Source organism: Gorilla gorilla, chromosome X, assembly GCF_029281585.2.
Source record: "Gorilla gorilla gorilla isolate KB3781 chromosome X, NHGRI_mGorGor1-v2.1_pri, whole genome shotgun sequence".
In the NCBI taxonomy this organism is placed as follows: Eukaryota; Metazoa; Chordata; class Mammalia; order Primates; family Hominidae; genus Gorilla; species Gorilla gorilla.
This window is the reverse complement of record NC_073247.2, coordinates 58,827,670-58,846,025: the sequence shown is the minus strand read 5'-3', so window position 1 is coordinate 58,846,025 and position 18,356 is coordinate 58,827,670. Positions and strand designations below refer to the sequence as shown.

At 53.2% G+C, this 18,356-nt stretch overlaps 1 protein-coding gene across 9 annotated transcripts; it reads left to right on the top strand.

Moving 5' to 3' along the window:
• Positions 1-682: 682 nt before the first annotated feature.
• Positions 683-17,325, top strand: SLC38A5 (solute carrier family 38 member 5). Of its 9 annotated transcripts, none has more exons than XM_063703022.1 (17): positions 683-700; positions 6,447-6,547; positions 7,958-8,011; positions 8,098-8,173; positions 8,806-8,921; positions 9,011-9,084; positions 9,563-9,655; positions 9,792-9,870; positions 12,876-12,958; positions 13,565-13,623; positions 13,712-13,849; positions 14,059-14,138; positions 14,770-14,870; positions 15,092-15,207; positions 15,980-16,124; positions 16,217-16,320; positions 17,093-17,325. In XM_063703022.1, the coding sequence occupies exons 3-17, from the start codon at positions 7,959-7,961 to the stop codon at positions 17,264-17,266; spliced, it is 1,491 nt and encodes a 496-aa protein (XP_063559092.1). In that variant the 5' UTR covers positions 683-700; positions 6,447-6,547; position 7,958; the 3' UTR covers positions 17,267-17,325. The 9 variants fall into 9 exon arrangements, with proteins under 9 accessions (XP_063559092.1, XP_055231674.1, XP_055231671.1 ...); XM_055375699.2 differs by lacking the exon at positions 683-700 and adding an exon at positions 5,618-5,697; XM_055375696.2 differs by lacking the exons at positions 683-700; positions 6,447-6,547 and adding an exon at positions 7,274-7,378.
• The last annotated feature ends 1,031 nt before the right edge of the window (positions 17,326-18,356 follow it).

Here is an 18,356-nt window from a genome sequence, read left to right as displayed (position 1 = left end):
CTGCAATTTCAGATCTCACTACAGCTAATGCATGGCGCTGCCTGAGTTTTACTGCCTCAGAACTTCAGTTTCCCTGTCTGGAAAGTGGGGATAATCAATAGTATAGACTTAACAGCATTATTGGGAGGGTTAAATAGGTGTAGCTTAGCCACTCTCTGGGCTTTTGTAATTCTGTGATCTTCAAATATTTTAAATTCCATCCCAGACACAAAAAAAGACTATACATCCTGACCCAGTGGACAAACGGAAAAATAATGAAAACGTTTATCATAGTGTTTACCATGTGCTAGGCTCTAAATACCCTCAGTGGTGTGCTGGTAAATGGTTAACCACTGGCTGGGGCGGGGGTGGTGGCGGGGAGTGGTGGGGGGAAGGGAGGCTGGTTTCTAGCATTTACCAATTTCCATGGCTTAGGTACAATCTTCTTGTTAGATTTCAAGGTACCGACCTGTGGTCACTGAACAGGGAGTTTAAAAGAGATGCAGTAGTGCACGATCATGTATTATTTTTACCATACAGATAAAATGGGGGTAAATGACCTCACGAGCATAGAGAATAGTGGAATGTGGTAAAATTAGGAAGTTACCAGTTTTGAGTAAGTTTATATCATTTCATTTTTAACCATAGCTGTTTAACTTTAGGGGGCTGAGGTGGAAGGATCGCTTGAGTCCAGGACTTCAAGACCAGCCTGGGCAATATGGTGAGATCCCCGTCTCTACAAATAATAAAAATAGCCGGGCGTGGTGGTGTGCGCGAGTAGTTCCAGCTACTTGGGAGGCTGAGGTGGGAGGATTGCATGAGCCTGGGAGGTCAAGGCTGCAGTGAGCCTTGATCGTGCCACTGCACTCCACTATGGGTGACAGAGTGAGACCCTGTCTCAACAAACAAACAAAACCAGTTGTTAAACCAGCTGTTTAACAACCAGTTTGCAAAATTTCTGAAAATTGAACAGCTCCTCCCAACCTGTACAAGTTGGCTCCAGCATGTCCTTCCCTTTGTTCATTCATTTTAATCCTGACAACATGCATATGAGTATTAGCCAGGGGCGGCGGCATGCGCCTTTAGTCCCAGCTACTCCAGAGGCTGAGGTGGGAGGATCCCTGGAGCCCAGGGGTTTGAATCTAGTCTGGGCAACATAGCGAGAACGCATGTCTCTTTAAAAAATAAAAGGGCTGGATGCAGTGGCTCACGCCTATAATCCCAGAACTTTGGGAGGGCGAGGCGGGGGGATCACTTGAGGTCAGGAGTTGGAGACCAGCCTGGCCAACATAGTGCAACCCCGTCTCTACTAAAAATACAAAAATTAGCTGGGCATGGTGATGCGCACCTCTAGTCCCAGCTACTCAGGAGGCCAAGGTGGGAGGATTACTTGAACCTGGGAGGTGGAGGTTGCAGTGAGCCGACATCGTGCTACTGCACTCTAGCTTGGGCGACAGAGTGAGACCGTGTCTCAAGAAAAAAAAAAAAAACAACAGAATGATTGATTCCTTAGCACACGAGCTTCACCAGGCAGGGATTCCTGTTCTGTCATGTTCACTGCTGCCTCCCAGTGCCTGGAACAGGGGTGGCGCACAGTTGGTGTTCAATAAATGTTGGTTGAATTCATCCTTTTGTTGCTTCGTTCCTTAATTTTTTCCCCAGTGGTGCGTCCTGCATTTCTATGGAGCCCTGGGTGGAGGCGTAGAGACTCTTGAGAACCAGGGAAGAAGCCAGAGCTTTGTCAGCAGAACTCAAGGGCATTGTGGGACTGTGGGAACATGACTCCCCTGCAGAGGCGAGCGAGTGTGAGAAAGGAAGGGTTCGAGCCACCAGGCCTCCGCTCCACAAGAGAGGAGGGGGTGCCAGGCATTGGGGGCCCATGTTCACCCTGTGGGACGCTTCCCACGTCCTGTTTTCTTGTCGCTCACGAAGAGGATGTTTAACTTTTAGCAAAGAAACTTGCTTCCTCCAGCAGGGCCGGGGGTTTGGGGGACAGGAGCCAGGCTCTGAACTCTCCAGGCTCTTCCCGAAGTAGGGTGTCGGCCTGCAGCTCCCACCCGGCACCCCACTGAGTGTAAAGGTGTCCTTCCCTTGGCCTCCTGGAGGGGTCAAGGAAGGGGGAGCTGCCAGGCCAGCTCTTTCCCGTGGGGGCATCTTAGCAGTGTGAGGGAACGAGGGGAGTGGCCCAGGGGCAGGGGACTAGGACTTTGCTGCCCAGGGGCTGCTTTGAGGAAAGGAAGTGACTGGAAAGAGTTACTCCGTGGGGAGCCTGCATGAAAGGACAGATCGGAATCCCATATGCAGCCGAGCAAGTGGGACTTTGCTTTCGCAGAGAAGAAATCATTAATTCCTCCCACAAATATGTATTGAGCAATAACTATGTGTAAAGCATTGTCTTAAGTGCTCTGCCTGTGTTAATTAATTCAATTGTCTCGATAGCCCAATGAGTTAGGCGTTATTAGGCCCTTGAGGAAGCTGAGACTCAGTGAGGTTTAGGAATTTGCTTGTTTAGCCACACAGCTAATAAGTGGCAGAGCTGAGAAAGCTTTTGCTGTTAACTGCTTCACTGTGTCCCTCCCTCCCCTGGATGCTACCGGGAAGTGAGCTGTTTTCATCAAATGTCTCCTTAGAACTGATGATAACCCAAAGTGACTTTTAACAGATTTCACGGGACTCCCATGTGTCACACAAGGGTCTGGTTTACTGAACCAACAGAAACCTTAAATGACCCTGAGAAGGAGCCCTACTTTGATGAACTAACAAAGTGTTCTTATCCCTGGCACAGCCTCAAGGCCTCGGTCCTGCTTAAAGACATCTGTTCCTTCTAAAGCAAATTCCTCTAAGCAGCCAGATCACACTTTCCCTTTGTTTTCCCGCTGCCATACCGGCTTATGTTGAGCACCTGCTATCTGCAGTGCCCTGAAACTTAGCAGAGCTGTGGGGTTCTCAGAGCTGGATGGAGGTTCATCTCTCCCGTAGAAGAGTTCCTCTGGCAGAAATAAAAGTAATGATAATAATACGACATTAGATAAGTGGCCTTTGTTGAGCACCTGCTGTGTGCCTGGTAGCCCTGTGTTGGTCCATGTTGGTAGGCCAGTAGGGGCAGGCCCTGGGAGGGAAGGGGAGCAATCAGAGCAGGAGGCTGTGGCAGGGAGGTGGCGAATGGATGCAGAGGGGAGGGGGGTTGTCTTTTTTTTTTTTTTTTTTAATCCAAATAAAGTATGCTAGTTATTTGGACGGGACACTTCAGACTTGAAATATGGATACCTGCATCCCACCCACCCCCCGACCTTTAGCCATCTGGGTCAAAGCCTCTAGTGACAGGTGTCTCTTTCCCTGGCCAGCTGGTAGCACAGATGTGTAATGGCTCTGGGTGGGGGAGGGGTATGAGGGGAGAGAGAAATCAGAGTAGATAGGAAAGGAGACAGAGGCTGGAGGAGGTTGGGCAGGAGTGTGTGAGCACGTGTGTGTGAATATGCTGAGTGTATCTCACCTGCCCGTTCTCAGCCACAGCCACACGTATGTGAGCTGTGCCTGCATCTTCCTATGTAACTTGCCTGGTGCTGTGTTCTGTCTATGGCCGCCTGTCCAACTTGTGCTTTTTTTTTTTTTTTTTTTTTTTGAGATGGAGTCTCACTCTGTCGCTTGGGCCGGAGTGCAGTGGCGCGATCTCGGCTCACTGCAACCTCCGCCTTCCAGGTTCAAGCAATTCTCTTGCCTCAGCCTCCCGAGTAGCTGGGATTACAGGAACCCGCCACCACGCCCAGCTAATTTTTTTTGTATTTTTAGTAGAGATGGGGTTTCGCCACGTTGGCCAGGCTGGTCTCGAACTACTGACCTCATGATTCACTCACCTTGGCCTCCCAAAGTGCTGGGATTACAGGCATGAGCCACTGCACCCGGCCCAACTCATACCTTTTTTTTTTTTTTTTTTTTTTTGGCAACCGTGTGCATTGGTACTGTCTGTCAGTGCCGTTCATCTATATGTTGTTGTGTGTGTGTGTTGCTTGGGTGTTTGTCTCCTTTGTAATGGTTGTGGGTGACAAGTGTGTCAGAGTACTTGTCCCTCCTATATGTGTATCTATGCGCACGTATCTTTCTTTGTGTGTCTGCTGCTGTATTTGTGTCTCTTCTTAGCGAGTGGCTGCAGCTATGTGTGCCCTCGGGGTGTTTCTTCTGGTGCCATGGTATGAGTACTATCTGGTTCTCTTGTTTTTTCCTTGTGTAGCTTTCAGTGTGGTTTCTGGATTTTTTCTTTGCAACGATAGTAAGCGTACTCTGCATTCCTGTGCTTTGTGTTTGTGTGCAGGTATATGCTTTCCCTATATGTTTCTTTTCTGACTTGATTTGTGACTAGCTGTGTGTGTACACGGCTGTGTGCAGCCATTTGCTGAAATGCAGTTGTGTGTGTGTGTGTGTGTGTGTGTGAGAGAGAGAGAGAGAGAGAGAGGAGAGAGAGAGAGAGAAGAGAGAGAAAGAAAGAGAGAGAGAAGGAGACTATGGCTTTTCTGTTTGTACAAAAATCATGTCAGCCTATGAGTGCCTCTCTCTGTGACTGGAGCTGTATGTGGTTACATGTGGTCACAAGTGCACATTCAAGTTCACATACACAGATATATCATTTTAGGGCTTGAACCTGGAAGTTTGCCTCCAGGGTCATCTGAACCTGGATTCAGGTTCAGATCCAGGGCCATCTGAACCTGGATCGTGTGTGTGGGAAAGACCCAGGACCCACAAACAATGTCATCAGCTGTGTGTAATTGTGTGCTCTGTGTGTGGCTGTGAATCTGTGTATGTGATTTGCCTGTTGATTGTCTTTGGCATGGCTGTGGGTCCACAGGCGATGATGTTCAGGAGTCTCGAGTGTCTGGAAATCGGCACAAGCCTATCCCTGTGTTAGTCTGTGCTCTCTGTGAGCGGCTCTGAGCCTGTCGGTATTGATAGCTGTAAGACTATTGTCACTCTGTGTGGCCACGTGTGTGACTGTCCCATGAGCCTGTGCCCTTAACGTGCAGTGGTGAGTCTGTGTGTGTTCATGTCTGTCAGTCTTTATTCTCTTGTGTGGCTGTGAGTCTTTGTGCACCTCTGTGAGTGATGGCGAGTTGGCCCCCATATCTGAGCCCCTTGATGGGGCTGTGATGGGTCCTGTTGTGTAGCTGCGATTCCTGAGTGTGCAGGAGTCTCTCTCCCGCTGTGGGGAAGTAAACGCCCCATCCCTTGTCCTCCTCCAACTGTGGGTGGGGTGAGGGCATCTAGGCCAGCTTTGAAGCCCCAGCCAGCTCCTGGCCTTTCCGGGAATTCTGTGTTCCCTGTCGGGGGTGGGCAGGCGGGCGAGGGGCCCAGACAGAGGCCTCTTGTCCACCTGGGCTTCAAGCAGCCCAGTCGAGGTGGTCCCAGACCCCAAGTTCACCCTGCCTGACATCCTGTAGCGGACACGTGCCTTGCCTGGGACAGGCATGCCTGTCATATGCCTGGAGGGGAGTGAACAGACGGACTCCCATAGAAGACAGACGGACAGAGAGATAGTGGGACTTCTCAGGGCTTGGACAAGCCCCACCCCACGCTTGGGGTGGGGTCCAGGACTACAGTGCCCGCCCAGTTTGCGGACAGTGTGAGTTCACAGTCCACATTCCCCACCCAGCCACAAATGCCCTCCCTGCCTCCCTCTGGGGGCCCCCAAGATCTAGGGTCCTCTCGTGACTAGGCTGTCTGCCTGAGGTCTGCCTGGAATAGCCTGGCTACTACCCCTGCACCTGTTCCCCTGCTGTCCCCAGGCCTCTCTGCCAGAATCTGCCTCTCTCTGCCTCTTTTCTCCTGTCCCTCCAGGAGTCTCTCTGCCTCAATCACTCTCTCTGCCCCTTCATCTCTCTGAGCTGGTGTGTCTGGTCCTACCCTCTGTTTGGGGAGCTGTCTGGCTCTGTCCCCCACCTCTTGGCCAGCCTGTGTCTCCTGTCTATGACTGAGCCCAATTGCCTGTTGCCTTTCTACAGGTGTTTCCACGAGCCTATCCCTACCCACCTGTTTGTTTCTGAGTCTGCCTGTGTGTCCCTTTCTCCCTGTCTCTGCCTGTCTTCCAAGCTCCCCTAGCATCCCCTCCTCCCGCCCATCTGTCTTTCTGTCCCTTCTGTGGTCTGTCTGTTCCTGTGCTGTTTCTCATGCCTGCTTTCTTTGTAACTTCGGTTCTCCTACTCTCTCTCTCTCTCTCTCCTCTCTGCACCTTTTTCTGCCATCCATCCCATCCTGCTGTCCGTCTGCTCTGTGAGTCCATCCCCTCTGTCTGCCTGTCACTCTCTCTAGCTGTGGGTCTACACCCTCAATCTTTCAGGCCATTTCCCCCACCATCAACACACAAACAAACCGCTGTCTCCCTCCAAGTGGGTCCAGATAGGGGGCGCCCCTTCTCCACCTCTTCCCCCGCCCAGGGCCAGAAGGAGGGAAACGAAATTAAAATTAACATTTCTTCTCAGGAAAAAAAAAAAGTACCGCGCCAGAGCAGGAGCCTAGGCAGCTGAGAGGGTGCCCGAACCCGAGTCTGAGTTGCGGCCACTTCAGGAGCTGAGAGGAGCAGGTAGGTGAGGAGGGAGCGTGGGCTGCGGGGATGGTGTTCCTGGGGGCCTGAGATATGAGTAGGGGTCCTGGGAGGGGGCTCAGGGTTCCTTGGAGACATTTTAGCACTAGTGGGGAATGGAATGGCGTGTGTGGGGAGGTCCTTTTGGTACCCTGATCCCAGGAAGTGAATTCAGGTGTGGGTGGGAGGCTCCGGAGGGTGCTGGTGGTGGGGGATGGGACTCCTTGAGACCCTCCCTGTCCCAGGAACGGGATTCAGGACTTGGGAAAAGGATTTCCTGAGCCAGTTTGAGCTCTAATGGGGACCTTGAATGGGGGTTTCTGAGATACCTCCTTCCCAAGGAGTAAGCGCGGGAGGGGGCTGGGGTTTTTTCAGAGACGCTGTACCCATAAGACAGGGGCTCCAGGCTCGGGTGGGGATTGCAGAGACACCCCCACCCCAGGAAACTCGGTAGGCCACGGCAGGGGGTCTTTGATGAAGGTCTCAGAAATAGCTCTTCCTCCGGAGGGGAAATGAGGGCTCGGGCCAGGTTCCTGAGACACCCCACACCCCACACCCAGGAAGTTTCTCAAGTCTGGAAGTGTCTCCAAATTGACTTCTGCCAGAAGATGAGTGTTTAAGACTTGCTAGGGGCCCTGGAAAAGACCTCTAGGCCCTAGAATTGGGGTCAAATGGGAGTCCCTGGGTCATTTCTGTCCCTGGGAAGGGGCTCGGTTCGGGCACTTGTCTTTGGCTTCTAGTGAGGATATTCAGAGTCGTGGCAGAGAGCAGTTTGCAGCGTCTGGGGCAGGGGTCTCCGAGTCTGTCCCCAACCCTCAGCTCACTCAACAGGTTGCATTAGCTCTGGTCTCGGGCTTGGGGGCCCAGGCGGGAAGGAGGGGGGTGAGGGCATTAGGAGGGGTGGGGCAGCCAGGCCGACACGTGTCCCTGCAAGGAGTGAGCCGCCTGGCCACGCGGTGAGGGTGGAGGGAAGGAGGGGGGGCGGCGCGGGGGACCGGGGAATGAAAGACACAGATGGCAAGAGAGACAGCGTGAGTCTGGGGTCTGGGAGGAGAGGCTATCCCTTCTCCACGTGGTCGGCTCATCTGCGCTGGGGTCTGGCTCTCTCTGTAGCTTTCTGTCTCTCTCTCCCCCACTATTTCTCTCTCACTGGCTCTCTCTGTGTCTCTCTGAGTAACTAACTGTTGGCTTCTCTCCTTCTCTGATTTTTGTTCTTCTCTCTCTCTCATCTCTTTCTCTGTCAGTCTGCCTCCATTTCTATCCCTGTCTGTTCCTGCTCCCCTGCCTCATCTCTTTCTCCGTCTTTCCATCGGTCTCTATGGGACTCCCCTCCCCCCTTCTTCAGCTCCCCTCACTTTGAAGCATGCTCGTTCCATCTGTGATCCCCCCACCCCATTTCTTTGCCCACAGGATGGAACTGCAGGATCCAAAGATGAATGGAGCCCTCCCTTCGGATGCTGTGGGGTGAGTCAGGGGTCCAAGGAGGTGGGCTCAGGGATCAGGGGTCAGGGTTACCCTCTTATCGGCCCCTATTTCCCTGCCCTATCCAGCTACAGGCAAGAACGTGAGGGCTTCCTGCCCAGTCGTGGTCCTGCTCCTGGGAGCAAGCCGGTCCAGTTCATGGATGTGAGTGGCCCCACAGGATCTGTCCTGGTGGCACCTTCCCCAGCTAATCTCCTCCCGCACTGCTCCCTCTTCCCCACTCCTCCTCCTCCCTGCTGTTCCCCTGCCCAGCTATCTCCCCAGCGCAGCTACACACTACTTGGTCGCTCCCCTCTCCAGATACTCCTCTTCCCCAGATACGCCCTTTCCAGCTCTCTCCCTGGCCTTGTTTCTCCCCACCCGCTCTTTGGCCCAGTGACTGCCCTCCCTGTCTGCTCCCCTCCCGGCCTGCCTTTCTCCTCCAGCTGTTCTTCCTCCTCCAGCACTCCCCATCCTCAGCCTATCCCCACCCGCAGTGTCTCCCCTCCCCAGCTGTTTTACCTCTGGTGGCTGCTTCACCCTCCCCCGGTCCTCTCCACTTCCAGCTGCTCCCTCCAAAGTTTGTCCTAGTTTCCCCCTTCCCAGCTCTCCCCATTCGCAGCCTCTTCCATCTTCAACTCTTCTTCCCTGCTAGCCTCTTCCCTCCTCCGACGGTCTCTCCTTGGCTTCTCTCCACCCCGCTTTCTTCTTCTCCAGTCTTTCCCTGGCCCTGGCATTAGTCTCCTTACCCTGTGCCCCGTCCCAATGTGTGCCCGGGCTTTGCTCCTTGCGTGCAGTTCGAGGGGAAGACATCGTTTGGAATGTCAGTGTTCAACCTCAGCAACGCCATCATGGGCAGCGGCATCCTGGGGCTGGCCTATGCTATGGCCCACACGGGGGTCATCTTCTTCCTGTGAGTCCATAGGTGGCCTGCGGGGCCAGGGGTGTTGTGGGGCAGGTGGGAGGCCTGGGGCCAGGTCTGAGCTGTGCCACCTGCCGCAGGGCCCTGCTGCTGTGCATTGCGCTTCTATCGTCCTACTCCATCCACCTCCTGCTGACCTGTGCTGGTATTGCAGGTGAGACCCAGAGCCTGGATCCCAGTCCCCACTCCATGGCCCTTTGGACCCCAGACTCTGGAGCCACATCCAGAGCTCAACACAGACCTTGGACCCCAGACCCCAGACCCAGCTCCCTGAATGCAGACCCCAGATCCCAGACCCAGCACCCCAGAACCCACCCCCAGACCACTACACTCTACCTCTAACCCCCACCCCTCAGTCCCCGGTTCCCCAGCTCCTACCATGGTCTCAGTTCATAGTCTGGCTCCAAGACCCCTACTCTTACCTCCAGCCCTCATCCTTTTCCCTGGCCTCAGATCCCACCTTCCAGACTCTGCCCCCAAACTCAAGCCCAACTGCTTAACCCCCACCTTCATCCTCCATCAGTCAAAGCCGGTTCCCCCAAGCCCCAACTCCCCAGCTCCCGGGCCCTCTGGCCTGCACCTCTGGCCTGGCCTCCTGGACCTTCAACCCTGTTCCTGACTCCCCCCGCTAGGCATCCGAGCCTATGAGCAGCTGGGACAGAGGGCATTCGGGCCTGCGGGGAAGGTAGTGGTGGCCACAGTCATCTGTCTGCACAATGTTGGGGGTGAGGACTCTGGGAGGTGGGGGTCAGCTTGGGAGGAGAGGGCGGAGTGAGGTGGGCTTCCCCAGGCTGGGCTGGGGAAGACGGGGTGGGGGCATGAAGAGAATCCTTCTGCTTATACCTCCCCCACCTGCACCAGCCATGTCCAGTTACCTGTTCATCATCAAATCTGAGCTCCCCCTGGTTATCGGCACCTTCCTGTACATGGACCCCGAGGGGTGAGTGAGCAACACCCCTTGGCTGGCCAGCAGCCCCTTGACTCTGCCTGTGAGGTCCGGTCAGTATCTTCAGCGCTGTGTGTGCAGCTGACTTCCAGATGTTCTAGTTTGAGACTGCTGGGCAGGCCACTTGGGTCAGACTGATTCCTCTGTGTGCCTGTTGCTCTGACCACAGGAGTCCAGTCGACCGTGTGCTGATTTTGTGACTTATTCTGGCTGCTTCTGGCTGGAGGCTGACTCTTTATGTCCGGTTTACTCTGCTGCTGACCATGTGTGTGTGAATGTACATAGCCAATGGACTCAGACTCTGCCTGTGGGTTTGACTCTGCGTCTGCTGTCCTGGCTAATTCTCTTGGGCTAGCTCTGTGATTGACTACAGCTGTGTCCCGTATACTGGGATTCCAACCATATGTGTCTTACCCTCGGTCACTCTGACTTCCCCTGTCCAGCTGATTGTTTGAGCTTGATTCTAGGTTCATCTGGCTGAATCTGTCTAGCTGTGAGTGTGTGATCGCTGACTCCAGCAGTGTGTCTGTGTGCACGTAGTATGCTGTGGTACCAACTATGTGTGACTCACTCTGACTGTACGTGTCCAGCCAACTCCATCTCTGTGTTTGATTTGGTGGCTGTTCTGGCAAATTTTCTCTGGTGTGTGTGTGTGTGTGTGTGCGTGATCCCTGAATGTGGCTATGTGTCCTCTGTATTATGGTTGCAACCATATATGCTGGACTGTTCTGATTATGCATCTGGCTGACTGTGTGTGAGTCTGGATCCGCTGTGCTGGCTCGGTATGTGTGGGGGGCATGTGCACGATGGGACTCCAGCAGAGCTAGTGTGTATGCACAGTGTGTTGCAGTGCTTGTGCTCCAGCTGCACGTGTGTAGCTGCCTCTGTGTGTTTCATGAACAGCTCTGTGTGTCCAGTGGCTAACTCTGCCTCTGGTCCCATGGGCTAACTCTGCCTCTGGTCCCATGGGCTTTGCATGGTGTGTAGATGTGTCTCTGGTTTTGTCAGTCTGACTCTGGTCTGTGTGACAGTTTTTTTTTTTTTTTTTTTTTGACAGAGTCTCACTCTGTCGCCCAGGCTGGAGTGCAGTGACACGATCTCAGCTCACTGTAACCTCTGCCTCCCAGGTTCAAGTGATTCTCCTTCCTCAGCCTCCTGAGTAGGTGGGATTACAGGCATGCACCACCATGCTCGGCTAATTTTTTAATTTTATTTTTTTGAGACAGAGTCTTACTCTGTTGCCCAGGCTGGAGTGCAGTGGCACCATCTTGGCTCACTGCAACCTCCACCTCCCAGGTTCAAGCCATCCTTCTGCCTCAGCCCCCATGCTCGGCTAATTTTTGTATTTTTAGTAGAGACGGGGTTTTGCCATGTTGGCCAGGCTGGTCTTGAACTCCTGACCTCAGGTGATCTGCTTGCCTTGGCCTCCCAAAGTGCTGGGATTATAGGCGTGAGCCACCACACCCGGCCAGTCTGACAATTTTAACTGAGTGCTTGATCTTTACTCCTGTGTGTATCCTTTTAGATTTTTGGTTTGATTCTGAGAACACTAGATAGCTGATAGTGTGACCAGAGATGTCTCATTATTATAGTTAGCTCCCATTGGTTTATTTCTGTGTAACTGTATATGAGATAGAAAGAGACCATGTGAATGTCTAGAACATAGGCATTCAATCAAGTTGTTTTGAATGCATGAGCAGTTGTTCAGCTGATTCTGTCTTAACTGACTGTCTTGCCTGGTCACCTTCCTCCAATATCTGTACAGATCCCACCTTTTCTCAGAGCTTGGTTCCAACAGTGTGGCCAGCTGGATGATTTCGTTTCTATTTCAGTCTTTCTTTGGCTGTGCAGCCAAATCAGTCCACAGGCATACTTTCAGGCATCCAACAAACCTTGAGCTGTTCAAACAAGCATGCATGTGTGTTTCTGACTTTTTGATGGACTCTGCATCGTGGCTTGTCTACTGGATCATCAGACTGTTGCTCTACCTGTCAGACATACCACGATCGTGACTCACTCTCTTTGTGTCTGGCACCTTGTGTTGTACTGATTTTCTCCTTCTTTCTTTCTTTCTTTCTTTCTTTCTTTCTTTCTTTCTTTCTTTCTTTCTTTCTTTCTTTCTTTCTCTCTCTCTCTTTCTTTCTTCCTTTCTCTTTCTTTCCTCCCTTCCTTCTTTTTTTTCTTTCTTTCTTCCTTTTTTTTTTTTTTTTTGAGTGTCTTGATCTGTCACCCAGGCTGGAGTGCAATGGCACGATCTTGGCTCACTGCAACCTCTGCCTCCTGGGTTCAAGTGATTCTCCTGCCTCAGCCTCGCGAGTAGCTGGGATTACAGGCACGCGCCACCATACCTGGCTATTTATTTATTTATTTTTTTGAGACAGAGTCTCCCTCTGTTGCCCAGGCTGGAGTGCAGTGGCGTGATCTCGGCTCACTGCAAGCTCCACCTCCCGGGTTCATGCCATTCTCCTGCCTTAGCCTCCTGAGTAGCTGGGACTACAGGCACTCCCCACCACGCCTGGCTAATTTGTTTTGTATTTTTAGTAGAGACAGGGTTTCACCATGTTGGCCAGGCTGGTCTCAAACTCCTGACCTTAGGTGATCCACCCGCCTCAGCCTCCCAAAGTGCTGGGATTACAGGCGTGAGCCACCGCACCTGGCCTGGACTGATTTTTACATTGAGTCTGACTGATTTGGGGTGTTTGACCTTCTGGTTGTGCAACCACTTGCGAAGTCTGATGGCAAGTTTTGTCCAGCTGTGTATGTGTTAGCTGTGTCCCACTGATAGTATCTGACAATCTCACAATCAGCTTGACTGTTTTTGTCAACCCTATTGTGCCGTTTGTCACTGTGACCACCTGAATGACTTCTCAAGCTGAGGTTGTCAGCTTAACTCTCCTGACTTAGGGCAGAAAGCTGCCTGTCCAGCTGTCTTCTGTGAGTGTCTGCCTGACAGTTTCCTTTGGCTGGCAGCTAGGCACTGTGTCTTCCTGTCTCTCTAGGGACTGGTTCTTGAAGGGAAACCTCCTCATCATCATTGTCAGTGTGTTAATCATCCTGCCCCTGGCCCTCATGAAACACTTGGGTAAGAGGCTCCCTGGGTTGGCCATTGGGTAGTGGGATTAGACAGAAGAAGCCAGACTGAGAAAACCCCCATTCATTTTCAAGGGCTGCAGAACACTAGGAGAGAGCTTATTTGATGTGGGCTTGAACAGATTAGTAGGAGTTTGCTATGGAGGGGAGGTTTTTCTGGGTGGAAGTAGAAGCTTATGCAAAGGTAACTGGGGTGGGTAGACCTTGAAGGCTAGACTAGGTGTTTGGAGTTCACTGTTCCGGGGGTCCATTGATTTTTTTGTTTTGTTTTGTTTTTTTGAGACCGAGTCTCACTCTGTTACCCAGGCTGGAGTGGTGCAATGGCGTGGTCTTGGCTCACTGCAACCTCTGCCTCCCGGTTCAAGCGATTCTCTTGCCTCAGCCTCCCGAGTAGCTGGGATTACAGGTGTATGCGCCACCACACCCAGCTAATTTTTGTATTTTTAGTAGAGATGGGGCTTTGCCATGTTGGCCAGGCTGGTCTCGAACTCCTGACCTCAGATGATCTGCCCGCTTAGGCCTCCCAAAGCGCTAGGATTATAGGTGTGAGCCACCACGCCTGGCTGATTTCTGAGACTCTGTGTTTTGCCCCTCTTAGGCTACCTGGGGTACACCAGTGGTCTCTCTCTGACCTGCATGCTGTTTTTCCTTGTTTCGGTGAGTCACAGAGAAGCGGGGAGAGAGTTTGGGACATTGGGACATAGCTTCCTCCATGACCTGGCTTCCCTGCTGCCCCCATCCTCAGGTCATCTACAAGAAGTTCCAACTTGGCTGTGCTATAGGCCGCAATGAAACAGCAATGGAGAGTGAAGCTCTCGTGGGACTCCCCAGCCAAGGACTCAACAGCAGCTGTGAGGCCCAGATGTTCACAGTTGACTCACAGGTGTGTGTGCAGGCATGTAGAAGATTGCATCACACTCAGGCCCTCTGGTTCTGTCATATGGTGCATCCTGCTCAGAGTGGAGCCGGATATTGGACATTGGGAGCTTCTATGTGTCTGATATGGAGGGCGATTACGGGGTGGGAGGGGGATGGGAAGAAGGGGATGGACCCCTGTTGGCTCTAATCCCATGTACTCGGGCATTCCCCTAGATGTCCTACACAGTGCCCATTATGGCTTTTGCTTTTGTCTGCCACCCTGAGGTGCTGCCCATCTATACGGAGCTCTGCCGGTGAGTGGGCAGGCAAGTGGGCCTGAATGATGGGCCAGCAAGTGGGGTGGTAACCAGAATGTCTGACACTCCCTACAGCAGTCCTGGGACTGTCACTTGGTGGAAGCTAGGTTGTGTCATGGGAGGGGTTTGGGGTGGCCAGGAGGTCTTGGGGCACTCAGGGTAGTGACTGTTTGCTGATTGGGGCTTAAGTATTCTCCTATTTTAATATCCAGCACAAATGTGAATGGACAGAGTTGGGAAGCAGAGATCAGATGATCAGATGGAGGGGGTGATATGCATGGCTGGTGATATGGAGATAGGGAGGTACGGACAGACAGAGGCGGAGGCAGGGATGATATGATGGGAGATGTGTGGATGATCAGACAGAGGGACAGCATGGATGGTCAGATGGAAGAGGCAGTGGCAGTCAAACGCAGGGGAGAGGGAGACAGTCATATGGGGGGAGATATGGATGGTCAGAGAGGGGATTTTGGCTAGTCACAGGGGAGGCAGAGACGGGTGTCCCCATGTGTGCCAGCTGAATGTCAGTCTGGGAGAAGGGGACTCTGGAGGGTGGAGGCTGGCTTTGAGGGACCTAGGGCAAGTCTCAGGGTCTGGGCATGACAGTTCCACGACCTCTACACCTCAGGCCCTCCAAGCGCAGGATGCAGGCCGTGGCCAACGTGTCCATTGGGGCCATGTTCTGCATGTATGGGCTCACAGCAACCTTTGGATACCTCACCTTCTACAGTGAGTGGGGCTGGGGCTAGGGCTGGGGGGAGGGGGAAGGCCTGGGGCAGGAGCCTCTGAGCTCTTTCCTTCTGTGACCACGGACCTGTCAGTTTCCAAACAGAAGGTGTGCCTCACTTGTGTGGATTTTGTCACTGTGCATGTATGTATGGGTTTCTGGGGCATTGGTCCTGGTGCTCTCTCCACATCCTGCATCCCGTACCCTCTGTCTCATGGCCCAGGCAGTGTGAAGGCGGAGATGCTGCACATGTACAGCCAGAAGGACCCGCTCATCCTCTGTGTGCGCCTGGCCGTGCTGCTCGCAGTGACCCTCACTGTGCCAGTCGTGCTGTTCCCTGTGCGTGGGGCCCACGGCTCAGAGGGACATGGATGGATGGGTAGAGGGCATAGGCATGGATGTGTGGGTCAAGGCTGGAAACAGGAGTGGATGGATGGATGAAGGAGGCAAGGATGGACAGACAGGAAAGGGCAGCGTTTTCAGATGGACAGAGATGGCAAAAATCAATAAACATAAGTGGGGAGGACATAGATAGCAGGAGAGAGAGGGTCAGGGGACAGGGTAGTCAGTTGGAGGGAGGAGGCACAGATGGATGGCTAGAAAGAAGAGGGAGGCAGGAAGGGTCAGTTGGAGGGTAGAATTAAGAAACAGGGATGGACAGAAAAAGGGTGGAGGCTGAAGTGATGGGATGTGGGAGGGTCAAGGCTCCCAGATGGGGAGGCAGAACTAATTAGACAGAGGAGGGAGGTAGAGGTCAGATGGAGAGAGGCAGGGAGCTCACACAGGGTGGAAGGATCGGTGGATGGTCAGACAGAAGGAGAAGGCAAAGATGGTCAGCTAAAGGAGGAGGCAAGGATTTCAGACAGTGGGTGCAGGTGCCGATGGGTGTTCAGACAGAAGGAAGAGACGTGGATTGTCAGAGGATGGAGGCAGGAAGCCTGTTCAGAACATGGAGACACAGATGTTGGGTTAGGCAGGGTGGAGCCATAGATAGTCAGAGGGAGGGGAAATCAGGGATCTCAGCCAGAGGGTGGAGCTAAAGACAGATGATCACGTGGAACGGGGGCAGCACTTGGGTCCTGACTTCTGTCCCACCCTACTCTGGCCACAGATCCGCCGGGCCCTGCAGCAGCTGCTTTTCCCAGGCAAGGCCTTCAGCTGGCCACGACATGTGGCCATAGCTCTGATCCTGCTTGTTTTGGTCAATGTCCTTGTCATCTGTGTGCCAACCATCCGGGATATCTTTGGAGTTATCGGTCAGTAAACCTCACCCCAGTCCCATACCCCATCTAATATGGGCCTTGTCCCCAAGTCAGGTTGACTCCTGTCCCTCCTTCTTGTTCTCCAGGGTCCACCTCAGCCCCCAGCCTCATCTTCATCCTCCCCAGCATCTTCTACCTCCGCATCGTACCCTCTGAGGTGGAGCCTTTCTTATCCTGGCCCAAGATCCAGGTAAGCATTCCAGGGCAGAGCTAGGGAGAGAGGGAGCACTCCAAGGAGGGAGTGCTCACTCCAGGATGGCTGGAGGTGAAAGGGACATGCATAGGAGGGGGCTGGGAGAGCATCTGAAAGAATGGTCTGGAAGAATGAAGGTGATTGTCTTAGGAAGGGGCAGAGGAGACAGAGCACCAGCAGGGTCCAGGAAGACAGGGAGCACTCAAACAGAGGCTGGCATAGAGAGAGCATTCTCCAGACAGATGGAAGGAGCACTATTGGGAAGAGAGCTGGAAGCACTTTGAAGAAGGAGGATGGAGGAACGTATTCTGTCATGGGTCCTGGGAAGGTGGAAGGACTCGCAGAAAGGGGCTGGCTGTAAGGAAGGAGAGGGCACACAGAGGAGGGTCAGGAATGGATGGAGCACTCTCTGAAGGAGGTGGAAGACTTGAGGAACATTCTCAGAAGGCAACTGGGTGAGGAGTCCCAACCAGCCCCATCTTGTCTCTCTGGCCCACAGGCCCTGTGCTTTGGAGTCCTGGGAGTCCTCTTCATGGCCGTCAGTCTAGGCTTTATGTTTGCCAACTGGGCCACAGGCCAGAGCCGCATGTCTGGACACTGATCAGGCCCTGCTGGCCCAGGTCCCTGTGCGCATGCACATGGAGGGGTCAGGGCCGCTCCCTAGGGTCCCTCCTGCCCGACATGTGGAGGTGGCTGGTTCCCATGAACGTGGTTGTCAGAGGCGGGGGACAGCAGAGGCTGCAGACTGGCCCACTTCCCTCCTCCCCAGGGATGCCAAGCTTGGATCATGGCCCTAATCCCAACCCCAACCCCATGGGAGGAGGAGGAGGAGGAGGAAGAAGAGGAGGAGGAGGAGGAGGAGGAGGAGGAGGAGGAGGAGGAGGAGGCCAGGTCCTGGTGGAGCCTTTGCCTAGCCCAGTCCTCTCTGCCTCCTCCTGGCTGAAGCTGTTTGTCAGGATTACCCTCGGGCTAAAGAGGAAAAATAAAGATGTTGAGCTACCACTCTGGACTCAGCCTTCTTCTGATCTTTCTCTTAATCTTGCTGGGGGAGCCTGCCGGAGTCCAGGCTGGAGCAAACTGAAGCCCTGCGAGTGGGACTGTGCCTGATCACGCATTCACTCACTTCACTCTTTCAGTAACTTGCTACTCAACTTAATATTTCACCCACTTGGCCAGGAGCAGTGACTCACGCCTGTAATCCCAGCACTTTGGGAGGTTGAGGCCGGCGGATCACTTGAAATCACAAGTTTGAGACCAGCCTGGCCACCATGGCAAAACCCCGTCTCTACTAAAAAATACTAAAATTAACTGGGTGTGGTGGTGCACGCTATAGTCCCAGCTACTTGGGAGGCTAAGGCGGGAGAATCGCTTGAACCCGGGAGGCGGAGGTTGCAGTGAGCCGAGATTGTGCCACTGTACTCCAGCCTGGGCGACAGAGTGAGACTCCATCTCACACACAGAAAAAGACTTCACTCATTCACTCGGTAAACATCTCCTGAAAGCCTACTGGGTGCCAGGCACTATTCTAGGTGCTGGGGATATAGCAGTGAACCAAGCAGACAATAGTGCCCTGGAGTTGATGTTCTGACACACTAGTGGGCAAATCCATCCTGCTGCCTATTTTGGTATGGCCCTTGAACTAAGACTGGCTTTCATATTTCTAAATGATTGAAAAAAGGTGGATCCAGCATGGTGGCTTACGCCTGTAATCACCAGCACTTTGGGAGTCTGAGGCAGGAGGATCATTTGAGAGCAGCCTGGGCAACACGACAAGACCCCATCTCTACAAAAAATATTAAAAGAAATAGCCGGGTGTGATAGTGCAAGCCTATAGTCCCAGCTACTTGGGAGACTGAGGTGGGAGGATCGCTTGAGCCCGGGAGATTGAGGGTGCAGTGAGCTATGATCACGCCACTGCACTCTAGCCTGAGTGACAGAGTGAGACCCTGTCTCAAAAAGAAAAGGGGCTGGGTGTGGTGGCTCATGCCTGTAATCCTAGCACTTTGGGAGGCCGACGCGGGCAGATCACCTGA

What these genes read in the sequence shown, in the direction of transcription:
- SLC38A5 (XM_055375695.2), top strand. An exon ending in CTCCCTTCGGATGCTGTGGG is followed by an intron (nt 8,012 to 8,097) that starts GTGAGTCAGGGG and finishes TGCCCTATCCAG; the next exon opens with CTACAGGCAAGAACGTGAGG. An exon ending in TATCCTGGCCCAAGATCCAG is followed by an intron (nt 16,321 to 17,092) that starts GTAAGCATTCCA and finishes CCTCCTCCCCAG; the next exon opens with GGATGCCAAGCTTGGATCAT.